Below are 15403 nucleotides of genomic sequence, written 5' to 3'. Positions count from 1 at the left end.
ACCACATTTTGCTCATTCATGCATCTGTTGATGGATATCTGGGTTGTTTTTACCTTTTGCCGGTTGTGAATAACGCTGCTATGTATATACATGTACACGTTTTTGTTTGAACACCTGTTTTCAATTCTTTTGGAGTCCAGACCTAGGGGCGGAATTGCCGAGTTGTATGATAACTCTCTGTTTAGCTTTTTGAGGAAGATAAAAATTACTTTATTAATACATTTATTTAACACAACATAACCAAAATATAATTTCAACATGTAACTAATGTGAACATTATTGTAACCCTTTACATTCTCTTTTTCTTACTAAAATCTTTGAGACCCAATGTGTATTTAACTCACAGAACATCTCAGTCAGGGCCAGCTACACCGCAAGTGCTCAGTTGCCTACTGTGGCTCACGGACACCGTCCCGACAGAGGCCTAGCCTCACATCCCTCGCTCTGGAACCATCCTCAGGCGTGGTCGTACCTGACATCGCCCCCACCACTGCCTGCTGCTGTCCGGGTGCAGGACCCCACTCGTCTGCAGGCCTTGGCGCTGGCGTAAGTAGGTGACAGCTGCATAGTAGTGTCCTCCCATCCCTACTCTGCCACCTATAGACACATGCGTCCTGCCATGAACTGAATGTTTGTGTTTCCCAGATTCATATTTGAAACTCAACCCCCCATTTGGAGGTGGGGCCTTTGGGAGGTGAGTAGGTCTCCAGGATGGATCTAATCACCTCGTGAATGGGATTAATGCCCTTGTTAGAGAGGCCACAGAGAGCTCCCTCGCCCCTCCCACCATGTGAGGACACAGAGAGATGGTTTCACCAGACATCAAACCTTAATGCTGGACTTTCAGCCTCCAGAACTGTGAGAAGTATGTGTCTGTTGTTTGTAAGCCACCCAGTCCATGGTATTCTGGTACAGCAGCCCAAATGGACCAAGACTTGTCCCAACCAGAGACTTCTAATCAATAAGCTTGGAGTAAGATAGAGAGAACATATGCATGCAGACTCCCGGGGGCTACCAGCATTGTGCGTGTGCACACGGAGGAGGTGGGTGTCTTAAGAGTCCCACAGGAGTCACCTAGCTGCACAGGCCACCACACATGTGTAGGGAGCCACCGCTGACCTTCAGCTCCCTGAGCTGGCTGGCGCAGAGCTGGGTCAGGGATGGGGGAGGGTGGCTGGCCCAGGTCAACAAGGACCCAGATGGAGCTTCTGCAGAATTGCTTCTGGGGGAAATGTTCCCAGTTCCTTGGGGCAGACTGAGCCAGGCTTTGGGGCCACACTAGGCATGCCTCTGATTCATTCATCCCGGTGAGGACCCCACAGTGGAGGTGGAGAAAGCAGCCGTTAAATATAGCTCAGCACCATCTGATGCTGCAGAGCTACTGGAAGGAAGCCAGCCGCCGCCCCTGACCTGGCCAGCCTCCCTCCAGATTGGGTTCACACACCACACCACCCCCTCCCCACTCCCCGCCTCTCCGCTTTCCTCCCCTTTCCTTGCAGCCTCAGACAGCCTGTTCTGCCAGGCGCAGGCTCAGATGTTTAGGCTTTCTCTAAATGTGAGATATAAAAAGAACCACAGAGTGGGTGCAGGGGTGGGGAATGGCCACTGGCTGGCTAAAAGATGCCACCCCCACACTGCCCCTAGCACCGCAAACACACCCCCTCAGAGAGAAACAGGCGTGCGCTTACAGGCAGACACTGTGACAAGCCGGCATTTGAAATCAGGCATAAGGAGTCAGCCATTTGGGGGAAAGCCAAGTCTGACTTTATAAAGGCCTCTCTCCTCGGCTGACTCTGGGCCCTGGAAACTGCAGACTGCGCTGCCCGCTGCCGGGCCCAGCGGAGGCGGGTCGAGCCTGCCCCGGGAAGCTACCTCCCTCATGGAGGACCCGGGGCGCAGCCCTGGCTTGGCCTTCCCAGGCTCTGAATGCGCATGCTGGACAGTCATGGATGAAGCAATACCACACACACCTGCCCCTGGGCTGCGCCTCCACCTGACCCCACTTCCATGCCCCCTGTGCCCCCACCAGGGGAACTGCCCGCGCCCACTCAGCCGGCCCCCAGGCTCTCTGCTTAGGCGCCCACCTCCCGCCTAAGTCCACCCACCTTCCCGGGGACTCAGTTCACCCTCCGGCGCCAGCACTTTCTCTGTCCCTTCAAGTATGCATTAAGCCGCTCTGTTGCAGGCCCAGGGGCTGGGGGTGCACAGCGATGACGGCACTGTTCATATCCTCATGGGCTCGCAGTCCGACAGAGACGGCAGAGAGCACATCAACACTACATCGGCAAACCGAAAAGAAAAAGCACACAAATAATGAATGGTGACTGGGTGAGGGCTGTAGAGGAGCAACCCAGAGCCCTGGCTGGTGTGGCTCAGTGGATTGAGTGCTGGCCAGAGAACCAAAGGGTTGCTGGTTCAGTTCCCAGCCAGGGCACATGCCTGGGTTGTGGGCCAGGTCCCTAGCTGGGGGCCTGTGAGAGGCAACCCACTGATGTTTCTCTCACAGTCTCGTTTGCTTTCCTGCAGGTCTCGGGTCCGTCCCTAAGCCCTAAGCCGTCATAAGCCATCATGCAGAGTGGGGGCTGCATGAAGGAGAGAATGCACGCGTAAACGTGCCAACAGCGTGCTGGCTTTGCAGCCAGCCTGGCCAGGGAGCCCCTCTTTCCGAGCAACCTCCCGCTGTAAATGATCCTAGTCAGAAAAACTATAAACGCACCTGGCACTGTGCACGGTATGCCTTCACTTCTAGAACTCTTCCCGGTTCTTCCCACTCTCCATAGCTCCCTGGGTCCCTGGGGAAACCGGAGTTCTCTGACTTTAAGAGGGAGGCAGGGAGAAGGTGGGCCCTAGCTCAGTTGATTGGAGCATTGTCTCAATCGATAAGGTACAGTGGCAGTTGAGGGTTTGATCCCTGGTCAGGGCACATACGAGAATCAGTCAGAGATTACATAAACAAGTGGAACGACACAAATTGATGCTTCCCTCCTCCTTTTCCTCTCTCTCTAAAAATCAGTACGTAAACATTCTGAAAAATAAAAGAGGGAGGAGGTCGGAGACCCCCCACACTGGCTAAAGGCCTCAGTCCTTGTGTCCGGAAGCCGGTGCTGGGGCTGCTCCTCTCAACCACACACACACACTCTCGTCTCGGCCTAACTATATTGCAACCCAGTCAGTCCATGGTCTACACTTCCTGCCCTAGTGGGGTGCCAAGAAAAAAATAAATCCCCTCCAAAAAATGAAAAAAATAAATCCCCATGGAGCAGGGGGGCCAGGGACAGGAGGAGGAGAAGGGAGAATCCATGTGACAGGTCTCCCCCCACCCTGCACTCTCTTCAGTTCAGCAGCTCTGAGTCACCATTCCGGCAGCTGCTGGCCCAGGGCCAGGGCTGGGTGGGACGTGAGGCCAGGAGGTGGGTGGGGAGACCTACTTTAGCTTCTGGTTTCTCCTCCCAGCCCACAGGGGCCTTGGGTCTCAGAGCCCACACCCTGGCCCACACCCAGTTAATCCCGGAATCCCCACGCCCTCTGGCTCCCAAGGCCACTGCCTCTACCCCTGTCCACCCCTGGGAACCAGGAAGGAAGAAACGGACGGCCTGTCTCCTCCACCCATTAGAGATCTGCTGAGGCTACCAACCAGCAAGCCCGCCCACCAGGGCCTGAGAGCCACCAACCCTTCCTCTGGGCAGAAGGTATTCTTTGGCCCAGGCTAGTGGTCCTGGTGGTCCTACGGACCCTGCTGACCCCTCACTTAGATGGTAGAACCTGCCATTCACCCCCACTACCAGGACCCAAGCCAAAGTTGGAAACACACACGCACATCAACAATGTTATTTTGCAACAAGGCACGTGTAGAGGCAGGACAGTCAAGGCACTCCCCCAGACCACACCCTGCCGTGCAGCCACATCTAGAGACATTTTGGGTTGCCGGGGCAGTAGAGGGAGGCCCTGCTGGCACCTACGGGGTGGAGGCCAGAGATGCCGCTCGACACCCTCTGAGGCATGGGGAAGCTCCCCCTGCAGAAGGTGATCTGGCCCCCAGTAGCAATAGTGAGCAATGCTGGCGTAGGCCTGGGTTCAAATCCTGACTCTGGCATGTTTTAGCTGTACAGACTCTATATAGCACACACACTATCTAACCTCACTGTATCTCAGTTTTCTCAATGTGAAATGAGGACAATAATGCCACAATAAATCTTTGTTGCAAGGACTCCATGAATGCATACAAGTGAACTGCTTAAACCAATAAACAATAACTGCTATGGTTATTATCATTCTTAAACTCTTAGGCTCCAAGTCCCACTTACCAGCTAAACTTGGACAAGTTCCGCGGCTGCCTGTCTTGGGGTTGATGCACAGCCCTGGTGTATGCTGGGCCACAGGGGTGCTGAGTAAACGCTTGCTGGCTCAGAGGTGTCTGAGCCTGGAAGGAGCATTCAGGGGCACAGACCTTCTGGTCTCCGGGTGCCACAGAAGTGATGGGACTGGATGAGCTCAAGCTGCAACAGGAGTCAGAGGAAGAGATTTGGGGAAGATTCAGGCTGGCCTTGAGCGGGAAGCCTGGTCCACCTGGGGTCCAGCCACCAGGAAGATGGCAGGAGTGTCTAGCTGAGGGTCTTCCCCAGTTTTCTAGAATATACAAACTTGCTACAAGAAGGAAGTCACCGAGCAGCAAGCGTTGGGGACGAGTACCCAGGGTAATCCAGGACAATCAGAGGAAACTTCAGCCCTTCGGAGGGTGGGCCAGAGAGTTTCCCAGGAACCCGTGGTGGTGTGTGCGCGTGTGTGTAACCCCCGGGCCTACACTCAGCTTAGGGTGTTGAGGTCAAGCCTGCCTCCCTGCCTGTCCAGTCTGACTGGAAACGCAGGTCCATGAGTGGGACATGTGACCCTAGAGGTGGACCTTGGCTCCAGCCTTCAGGAAGAGAGCTGGCTTTAATCTCAGTGGAACCACTGGGAGGTTGGGCAACACATATGCACCTTCCTCCCTCAGATGTCCAGAGAGTCGTGAGAAAGAGGGACAGGCCTGAGGAGTGAGGGAGAAGGTGAGGGAACTGAGGATACCCAGGCTGCATTGGGAGACACAGAAGTGCTGCTGACTGCAAAGTCCCCAAGGCCCTCCCTTGCATGCTCCCTCCCCACAGTGGCCTCATCTCCAGCAGGGATAGGAAAGAAACACCACCCCTGATTGAAAGGAAGCTTCGGTGGTCCCAGGGCATCCCCCTTCTCCAAGTCTCGGCTTCTGACCCGCTTCACAGCCATCCTTCCTGGAAGGAAATGCCTTGTTCCAAACAACAAGACAGTATTTTGAAAATTCCAGTATCTTCTTACGAGGCAGTATTTGTGGGGATTCAAGGGTAGCTAGGGGATCCCTGGAACACAGTGCGGCAGATGGGCAAAGGGGAGGAGCTCCTGAGAGCCCCATCGCCACCTTACGCTGAGTCTGATGGCGATAGCCACCCGGGCCCTGGCAGCGAGTAATTGCAGGCTTGCTTTGGCCTTCCTTGAGGCCAAAATAAGGTTCATTCTGGGCGGGTGGGCCAAAACAGAAGAGGGGAGGCAGCGAGGCGCCTCAGGTGGAGGCTGGGAGGCAGTGGGCTGGCCGGGAGCCCAGGTGCAGGCCGCTCTGGCCTCTCACCCTCCCCTGGCTGGGCAGGTGGCCTCCGGTGGGCCCTCCCCAACGGCCCTGGAGTCTAAAGGGCAAAGCACTGAGCTACTTCCTGTTCCAGACACCAGCCAGGGGACCAGGCAGCAGCCTTTCCAGTCTAGCAATTTGATTTTGCTCAGTAAATAATGATCACACACCCACACACACACACAGCACACACACAAACCGCCTTTGTCTTCCTCAAGCTCCTGGGCGGAGGGTGCGCAAATTGGCCCCTGGGGATGTTTTCACCTGAGAAAGGAGGAGAAAAGATGGTGAAGTCACCCAGCCAGTGGGCCTAAAAATACTAAAGAGGGGAACCTGGCTGGCAACCTGGTGGGGGTGCTGAGCCATGGACTCAAGGAGAGAGAGAGAAAAGGCTGCCCACATGTGGCAGAAATCTGGGCTCTCTCTCCTTGTTTGTGAACAGGAGATCAGTTGCTGAGTATATATATAAAATATATATTTATAAATAAATTGTGTGTGTATCTATATATATATATTTTTTCCCATCAATCTCAACAAAGATCTCTGCCCACTCCCTCCTCTTGTGCCCAAACCCAGGAGGGAAAGAAAAAGAATGGATTTTGTTTTATTAGAGGTACATTTTCTCTGTGCCTCATTCCTTCATCTGTAAAGTGGGGCTAGTGAAAGTGGCCGCTTTAACTCCGACCCAGGCTTGCGGGAGGGTAACGAAGTGAATACAAGCTGCACACAACACCTAGCTGCTGGCAGTCAGCATCAATTTGTGTCTCTTCTTAGAAAAGCCAGTGTCACCTGGTCTGTTGCTAACCAGAAGCCCTGGAGGCCGGATGCTCCCAGAACCTTCTGCAGGCGCTTCTCAGGCTGGCTGGGTCCACAGCAGGGACTTTGCATGAAGCCTCAATGAACATAGCTGCTTTTCCCCAGCGTGTCTTCCCAGGGCTCCAAGGAGGCGCAAAGTGTTTCCAAGACCCTAACTCGCCTCTCTCCAGCCCCTTAGGGCCGCCCTGTGCTCCAGTCAGGCCCTTGGGAGAACTTCCCAAACTGAGAAGTAGTTAGGAAAACTGAAGCCTAGACCAAGGAGGGAACCCAGGGGACATGACCCCCCCCCGCCCCCCCCAGATAACTGGGCAGGGCAGCTAGTGTTGGCAGACATAGCTGTGCCTTGCATTTACCTGGGACACTCGGCTCCCCAGACTGAGCCCCAGAGCCCCAGGGATTTCTCAGAGCTCAGCGCGGAGGCTTCCCGTTGAGCCGTGCCCGTCCCCTGGCTTCACACCCTCAGCCACGGAGGGCAGAAGAGCCCGGCTCCGGGAGGCCAAGGACGTGAGCGAGGTCTTCATTTGCCTCACCATTTCCCCATCACTCATGCAAACGACATCTGAAACAGAGGAGACGCCGTGGAGGGGCTGGCTTTGCCAATCCCCTCGCTGCCCTCAACCCCCTCAAAACGGGCCAGGCCTCCGAGGTGCTCCCGGCAGCTGCACCTCCAGGAAAGGGTTAACAGGAAGCGCCTGGCGTCCTGCAGCCGCAGAAGTCCATTGTTCTCCAGCAGTCCCCTCCCCCTAATCCAGGAAGACCCTCCGGGGAGTCCCTTCAAAAGGTCCAGGCCGGTGTCTCCGGGCCGACAGCCAGCCCTCCGGAGGGCCGGCCGTGTGAGCACAGGAAAAGGAAACTCTCCTAGCGAGAGGGCTGGGGCGCAGCTGTCACCGCCAAGTCTCAGGGGGTTTCCGAGGAGGGGAGGCTGGGCCGCGCGGTCCCTAGAGGGGCAGCCCTCCCCCACAGTGCCCATCTGGGAGCCAGAGGGCTTGGATCTGGAGCCTTGAGTTACAACTTAAGCTCCTGCCTCCTCTCCACCCGATTCCGATTCCCGGCTTTGTACCCTCCAGCAGCATCTCTGGGTCAGAAAGTTTCACACTCCACCCCTCCTCCATCTGATTTCAGATCTTCCCGTCCTGTCAGCTTCTGGTTAGCAGACTCTGGTGGAAGGGGCTGTGGGCTTTGGCGAGGCAGCCTATATTTGGGGGACACAGGAAGGAGTAGAGCTGTTAGCAATTCCCCGGGAGACTCTGGGGGGCGGGCAGGGTGAAGGCGAGCAGCTGGCAACCAGATGTGGGCGGAGAGACTGAGGAGGAAATTAATTGGTGCCAGTCAGGTGGCAGGCAGGGAAGGCAGGAACGTAGAGAGCCCTGGAGCTCGCCGAGGGGCAGGAGGGGGGGCGGGGAAACAGTGAGCGCTGAGACGATTCCTCGGCGCACGGTGGACCGTGCGCGGCGCTGGGGTGGCTTAGCCTCGGGAGGGTGGGCCGGGAGCCTGGAAGGCTGCTGGATTTCTGTTGGGAGGGGCTCCATCCAAAACGTTCAGGCCTGAGGCCAGAATGTGCAGGTGGAGGGCCCGGCTTTCCTGAACACAAATTTGGGGGGCCTCAAGTCCTTCGAACACAAAGTGGGTGGAACAACCCCGTAAGCTGAGCCTCAGGAAACGTATAAAGTGCCCTCCTAAGAGCAACCCTGGACGCAGGTGAGGGCGGTCTGGGGCCCCCGATCACAGGTGCGGGGGCTCTGGGCTCCCGGAGACGCCGGTGTGGGGTCCTGGGCTCCCCCGAACACATGTAGGGGGCTTCCGCATCCCGCCCTTAGGGCTGCTAGCTTGAGTCTCAAACGCCAGCAACGCTCATTTTCCTTCCTCTTCTTCCTGATTCTCAGCCCACCCTCAGCTCCAGACGACCCCGCGTGCTCTCCGCCTCCAGGCGCGGGCCCTACGCCCCGCCCCCGCGTTCCTGGAGTTGGGGCTCCGCCAAGCCCTGAAGGTCTGTACAGAATCCGGAAGGGACCGGTTTGCGGGCCAGGGGCGTGGCCTGGCTCACCCACTTTGGTGGGAGTCCTGGCCAATCGCTCCGTGCAGCGCGCTCGGGAGCGAGGCCGGGTGGGGGTAGGAGCGCGGGGCCGGGTGAATTTGCATGCCCCGCCCCTTCTGTAATTGACACTCATATCGCTCCCCCACCACCCCCCTCCTCCGCCCACCACCACCGTGGCCAGTGACTAACCCAGAGCTCGGTGCCCGACACTTAAATTTCCTGGCGGAGATCAAGTTCCCGCCCCGCTGGCCTGGCAGCTGGGCCAAGGCCGGCTTCCCCCCACCCCTCCCTTCTTGGGCGGGCAGGCACTCGCCCAGGCTCCTGGAACCGGGTAAACCGGTCTGGGTGCTGCTTCTGGGGTGGTCCGACCTGTGTCCCGGTCCTTTCCCAGCTCTGCCGGGGCTGAGCAGGGACGGGTATTTCTCCCCACCCCCAACGCACAGCGAAGGCGAAGAGGGAAATCTCAGGATGGGGAACACGCAACTAGAGCTGTCCCTTATTTGCTCCCCTGCCGGGCGATCCTCTCTGAGCCTCAGTTTCCAGCTCTGCAAAAAATGGACGTTAGAAGGACCTCAAAGGAAAGTTGCATCATTCATTCACAAAAACTTGACTTGTCTCTGCCCTCTTGGAGGCCACAAGCCAGGAGACAAACTCAGAAACAAACGTCAAATTGTAGTTGTGATAAATACTACTACTACTACTACTACAAAAAACAAAACAAAACAAAACAAAAAACACCAAAGTAGCTCTTGATCTGAGCGTTAATAGAGGGATCTTGGATCAAAATGGAGCGGGAAGGCAGGGGGAACAGGACAGGAAACACTTTACTGATGATACGCCTTTAAGCTGAGGTGACTTAACAAGGTGAATTAGGGAGGTACAAGCACTGTAGGAGAGAGCATGTACAATGGCCCTGTGGCTGGGAAGACTGGAAGTATGGGGAGCAAAAAGCAGGTCAATATGACATGACTGGAGGGTGATGCAAGATTAGGCCAGAGATGGACTGGGTCCAGAGTCAGCAGGACAATGATAGGGTAGTTGTTCATCTTTCAGAAGCAGAATTTTCCTAACTCGGGCAGTGGGCAAAGGAATTCAATGTTATTTAAATAACATGGAATGCATCTCTCAGCCTCTTTTTACCTGTTAGTCCCAGCTAGTTCTCTGACTTAAGGATAGTCTTCCTCCTTTGGCAACAATGTGTCTTTAACCTTGCTAATCTCTGTAACTAAAAGCTGTCTGGAACCTCACACTGGCTACTGTTTCAGCAGGATCTCATGACAGTGTTTCCTTTTCATTGTAACTTTTATGAACTGTTACCTTCTAAGTATGGTGGATAATTAACTCACCATTAAGTTTTAAAAATTAGATAAATAATAGTACAACTGTTACACAGATCTGATAAAAAAAAAAAAATCCTGACCCTCAACTGTCTGAAGTTTGGGAAATTCTAAGACCCATGGGAAGCCACTGCTTAAATGAGATATAAATATTTAGCACTTAGCACCTACTTACCTCAGACAACCTCATTCACTCATTTTGGCCTGGGCTGGGCATTCATTCATGAAATGGACATTTGAATGGCAGAGCAGAGGCTGAATAAAACACAAATATATCTTTTCAAGTGGCAAGCAGTGTTCTAAGGAAGCACCAGAACGGCAGTGTGGGGTTCTGTTTTCAATCAGGTAACCAAAGAAGACCTCCCCAAGAAGGTGACATTTCAGCAGAAACCTGAAGAAAGTGTGGATGGACATTTGGGTATCTGGGAGAATGGCATTGCAGACAGAAGGAAGAGCAAGTGAAAAGGCCCTGGGGCTAGAACACACTTGGCCTGTTCTGCAAGCAGAAAGTAGGCCAGTGTGGAAGAAGCAGAGAAGAGCTGGGAGAGTGAAATGATCAGTTTGTGTTTTATAAGATGAGCAGCAGCAATGAACCGGGGGGGGGGGGGGGGGTTAAGGGAAGGGAGGAAGCCCCTGCCCTAACCTAGGTGGGAGGTAACAGAGCCATGAGGTTGGGGAAAGGCTCAGAGTGGGATGATAGGTCAAGTTGACAGGCCCTGTGACTGGATGGAGTGTGAGGAAAGGAGAAAAAGGGATTTGAGGACGATTCCTCGGTTGGAAGGCTGGAAGGAACCAGCAAGAATTCTCTTTGGCTCCCCTTCTGTTTGGAATACCTCAGGCCCCCAGGAAGAGACTGGGATGGGAGTCAGCACAGAGGTAGCATTTAGAGCATTAAGACTGCATGGGGCTGCCAGGGGCGAATGCAGACAGAGAGGTGCAGGGCCTGATGCAGGAATCACTGGTAAGGCAGAAGGAACCCATGAGTGTAGGCCCTCGGTGAGGGGGGAAAAATATAGATAGATAGATAGATAGATAGATAGATAGATAGATAGATAGATAGATAGATATCAGCCCTGCCAAGTCACTAGAACATGGTCAAACCCTGGGAGGGAAGGCAGACCCATGTTCACATTGAGTTACTGGAGAAGGGGGGGGGACACTATTTTTCAAATACTCTGGGCTTAACACAGCATCTGCACACACTTTCCCGTATACAGTGGTACCTCGGCACTCCTTGTTCACTCCTCCGGAGGAGTGGCGGGCAAGCGACGATTGATGAAGCACTAGCAAGTGCTAAAAGTGGCAGGCAAGTGCCAAGTGCCGAAACATTTTTTTTTCCTCATCGAAATGCAATGAGTACCAGCTTTGATGAGTTCTGGAGCCGAGGAGCACCAAGGTACCACTGTGTATATATTTATAGTGCTGTATGTGTTTTTAAATGGCCAGGACTGTTGTCATCCTAGCCTCTCACAATAAAAATAAATAAATGATAACACTGTGTGCCCAGCACTCTATATGTACTATCTTGCTTAATATTCCCTATGAACCAAAGAGGTAAGGACTATCATTTTCCAAAATTTACAGCCAGGGAAATTGAGGCCCAGAGAGGTGAAGTAACTAATTCGAAGTTGCACAGGAAGCAAGCAGAACTGGCTGGCTGGCTCAGAAATCTGTGCTCCTCACCCACAACTTCTGCAGCTGGACTTCATCCCCAGCCTCATGGTTCTGGGTTATTGTTGCCTGTGTGTAGACCTGTCAGGCTCAGAGTTTTTACTTTTGGGAGGGGGAGCCACAGATAGTTCACATTCTAGCAGCCCAGCTCAGTTAGATGGACATGCAGCTTGTTTCATATCTGCCCATTTCAGACAACACTGTGGTGAACACCCTTCTGGAATCTCCTGCTGGTTCCCTGGGAAATGCACTGGTCACAAGATGTGTGATACTTCATAGTTTTCACACAGACATTGTCCAATCAATTACTCCCCAGAAGACCTGCCTCGATAACCAAGTGCCACGTAATGGACTGAAAACTCCAGGCCCCATCTTTATCAGTTACTGTGACAAATTTTCGGCGTTGCCTATCCTGATGGGTAAAACGAGGTCTCCGGGAGGAGCCTATCCCGAGGGTGTGAGTGTGAGGTGCTGGTCTGTCTCCCAGCTCTCATCCCCAGCCCCACTCCCCCGTGGCCGGCACCGGAAACGCCCAAGCAGCCCGCGCGGGAGGCGGCCAAGCCGCTTCCCGCGGAAGGAAGGGCCCGGCGGTTCCTGCGACAGACAGGATGCACAGTGAGGCCCCTTCCCCAGCAGCTGGGGACTTCCTGGGGCCGGTCAGGTTCTCAGGGGAGCGGCTCCTACGGGGACACTGGAGCCACCGTTAGGGGTGTGGGGCCCCAGTCCTCCTAGGTCCCACTGGGAAGTTCTGGGTCTGGCCGTGGAGTGGGTGGCGCTGTCTCCCACCTTTCCCGGGAAGGGATCGGGCAGCCATGCAAGCTAGCTGGCTTGATTCCCCAGGGGGAGGGGAGGCTGGGGGAGGCAGGAAGGGGTCCTGGGGTGGTGAGGGGAGCCTGGGGGCGAACTGGGGTGGGTCTGCTCCTCCACGGCATCTTCCTCCTTCCCCTCTCCCGCCTCAGGGTCAAATCGCCCCGGGTCCTGGGAAGCCTGCCGCCGGGAGCTAGTCGCCTGGAGGTGGGGCGAGTGCTTTCCCGCGCCTCCCTCCACCCTCACTCCCCACACCTGCGGCTCCTTTGTCCTCCCAACAGATAATCTCTGGGCCAGTGCTGGGTGAATTGAGGACTTTCACCCTGGGGGTGGCTAACCTGGAGCTGGGGCGCACCCAAGGCAAATAGCAAGGGTTCCCTGAACATTTCTAAACCTACAACCTCCTCGTGCAGAAGCTCTTTAAAGGCAGACTCCACAGATGAGGGAACTGAGGCTGGGAGCTTGCCTCCCGGCCTGGGCCACACAATTTCTCAGATTGGAACAGGGCATGAAGAGCTCTTCAGAGCTCACCTGAGCCACCCCACCCCCACCCCGGGGCGTAGGACCCCCGCCAGAGCTGATTCAGTTGGTCAGGTGCCGGCAGGAGTGCGGGGAGGGGGAGGACCGTGCGAGAATCTGCCACGGTTCCCCTCAAAAGGAGGCGTGGTTCCCCAACTAGGCAAGGGGTACGCTCCCCAGCAGTACATCCCCAACGTCCGAACTCTGAAAGTCCTCTTACCCCCAGACTTGTAGGGGAATTTCTAAGGAACCCTCAAATGTGCGGCCTTAGAGCCGGCGCTCCAGGGCACCCAGCGCGGAAGTGTTCCGGCGGAGAAAAGGGTTCTAGCCCCCTTCCGCCAACGTGGGAGCCGGTCAGACCGGTTTCTGCGACCCCCAGCAAGCCGCCCCCAGCTCCTGACCTCTTCACCCTGCCCTTCCCCCTCCAGGGAAGAAAACCAGACAGCCGTCCTTTTATTCAAACGGTCTTTATTTTCGTATCTGGCATCTCTAGCAAAAGGCCATATAAACGGAATTAAACAGAACCCACCAGAGTAAATAGACCCTCAGAACGCCCTGGCTGCAATCTCCCCCTCCCCGAACTGCCAAGTCTCACCAGCAACTGGTCCTAACTCATCCTTCTCGCACTCTGAACACGTCCTTCCCCCATTTTTGTGATTCACACCAAGATCTTTCTGGGTTGGTCATGTCTGTGTCGGAGGGAGGGTCACGTTTGAGGCTGCGAACATACCCCCCATCTCGAACGCACCAAATGAGAAAAATGTTAACCTTAGATTAGCTTCCCCCTCACCCGAAGGCATAGGGACGCAGGGTGAAGCACACCGGGGCCGAGTGACTCAGGCAGCCCTCCTCCCAGGCCCCACACCCACGCAAAGGCAACAGGAAGCTCCCCACGTCTGCCCCATGACGCAAAGATGACCGCTTGCATAAGTATGTCACTGGAGGGGGAAGAACAGTGCCTGGAATGCTCCGAGTGGGGAATGCGAACACCAACTACTGAAAAACCTTGTAAGGGCAGTACAGCCCTCAGTAAGAAATAAAGTCCGACCCTGAGGAATTTCAGGAACCAAGCCTCCCTCTCCCAGTCCCAGAAGGAGACGGAAAGGCCACGTCCCGGTTGGTTAAGAGAGCACCTGTGGGCGCGCCAGGTCTCGGAGGAAGGCGCCCGAGCCCTCGGCTCAGGCTCTTTGGCGCCGCGGCTGCACAAGGGTGGCGACGGCTCCCCGGGGGCATAGTCCCTCTCGGGGCCTCTCAGCAGACCCGGCTGCGGCTCCTCTCCATCGTTTCGCGGGCGCTCCCGCGGGTCTGGCCTGGCCTGGCCTCAGGTCTCTGCACTCGGGTCAACGGTTTGGCCCGTGCTCTGGGCTCCCGTAACGCCGCTCGGGGTCCCTCAAAAAGCCACCACTGCCCGGACAAGCACATTTAGCATGCTGTCCGCCGGGCGGCAGATCGGCTTTGCCTCGCATGCCGGCGGCGGCGGCACCGTCTGGGGGGCAGCCGGGTTGCAGTTCAGAAGACCGGAGAAGCGCCTCTGTAGGACGCGCGCTAGGTTGGGGAAGGCGCCCTCCGCATGTGCGGGAGGGGGCTGCAGACGACTGGGGACCTCCGAAGACTCCCGTTCTTCCGCGTCCTCCTCTTCTAGTCGGGCTTTCTTGCTCGGGACCAGTCCGGCGTCTCTGCTGTTGCTCAGGCTGCTGCTTCGCCGCTTGCGGCTGATTTTGGCGGAGCGCGGGGCACAGCGGGCAGGGGTCTCCTCGGCTCTTGGCGCCTCCTGCGTGTCCATGGGCTCCGGGCAGGGTTGCTCACCATCAGGGGACGCTGCCTCCGCTCTAACTTGAGCTTCCCGCGGTGGGTGTAGGCGAGGGTCAAGGGAGCAGGCGGGCGGCGAGGGCACCCCGTGCTCCTCGTGGGCTTCCACCTTGGCCGAGAGGTAGACCTCCCGGGCGCTACGCATGATCAGCGACAGCTGCAAACTCCGGTGTAGCCGCAGCCCTCCGCGTTGCATGCGCGAATGGTACATCTTCCACACCGACAGGGTCATGATGCGCTGCGCCTCCTTCTGCACCTCCATAGCGGCTCGACGGCGGGGACTCCCCTGCTTAGCAGGTGCACTCTGGACAACGCACTCGCTCACGCTTCCCCCAAGCCAAACAACGCCGTAACGCACCTAGGACGTTCTGCCCCAGCACCCGCCACCGGGGCCCATTTGTACCCGAAGTAACGTCATGAACACGCCCCGCCCAATCAGAGCGCTCCGTCGGGCTTTCCACCGCGTCCGGGCAAGACACGCCTTAAAGCGACAGGGAGGAATTTACCAGACGGACAAAAGGGCCGCTTTGCCGGACGTGGAGGAGCGTTACCCGGTCCCCTCTGAGCTCTTGAGGTGGTCTCCTTTCTCGGCTTCTCCCTCCTCCCCCAATGCGCCCGCGCACCGGCCCAGGGGAGCGGGGCCAAGGGTGACGCTCGGGGCCCACCCACATGCTACAGTTCGCAGGCCCCAGCAAGTCGTAGGCGGCTAGTTTCCCTTTGCTCCAATAACGATGGTAACACTTACTAAGCGGTTACTACGTGCCAAACGATGTTAAA

General features: G+C 56.1%; 1 protein-coding gene across 1 annotated transcript; it reads right to left on the bottom strand.

Moving 5' to 3' along the window:
* Nucleotides 1–13285: 13285 nt before the first annotated feature.
* Nucleotides 13286–14993, bottom strand: IER2 (immediate early response 2). The gene has a single exon (XM_054563587.1). It carries the CDS (start codon nt 14886–14888, stop codon nt 14208–14210), a length of 681 nt encoding a protein of 226 aa, XP_054419562.1. The 5' UTR covers nt 14889–14993; the 3' UTR covers nt 13286–14207.
* Between the last annotated feature and the right edge of the window lie 410 nt (nt 14994–15403).

The sequence above is a fragment of the Pteronotus mesoamericanus genome, unplaced genomic scaffold (genome assembly GCF_021234165.1).
Source record: "Pteronotus mesoamericanus isolate MK-2021 breed Mesoamerican mustached bat unplaced genomic scaffold, CSHL_Meso_final scaffold_827, whole genome shotgun sequence".
In the NCBI taxonomy this organism is placed as follows: Eukaryota; Metazoa; Chordata; class Mammalia; order Chiroptera; family Mormoopidae; genus Pteronotus; species Pteronotus mesoamericanus.
Note: the sequence above shows the minus strand (reverse complement) of the source record. Positions and strands in the feature narration are given on the sequence as shown.

Bases quoted from the DNA above. Each gene is read 5' to 3' on its own strand.
- IER2 (XM_054563587.1), bottom strand. From the start codon at position 14,888: ATGGAGGTGCAGAAGGAGGCGCAGCGCATCATGACCCTGTCGGTGTGG.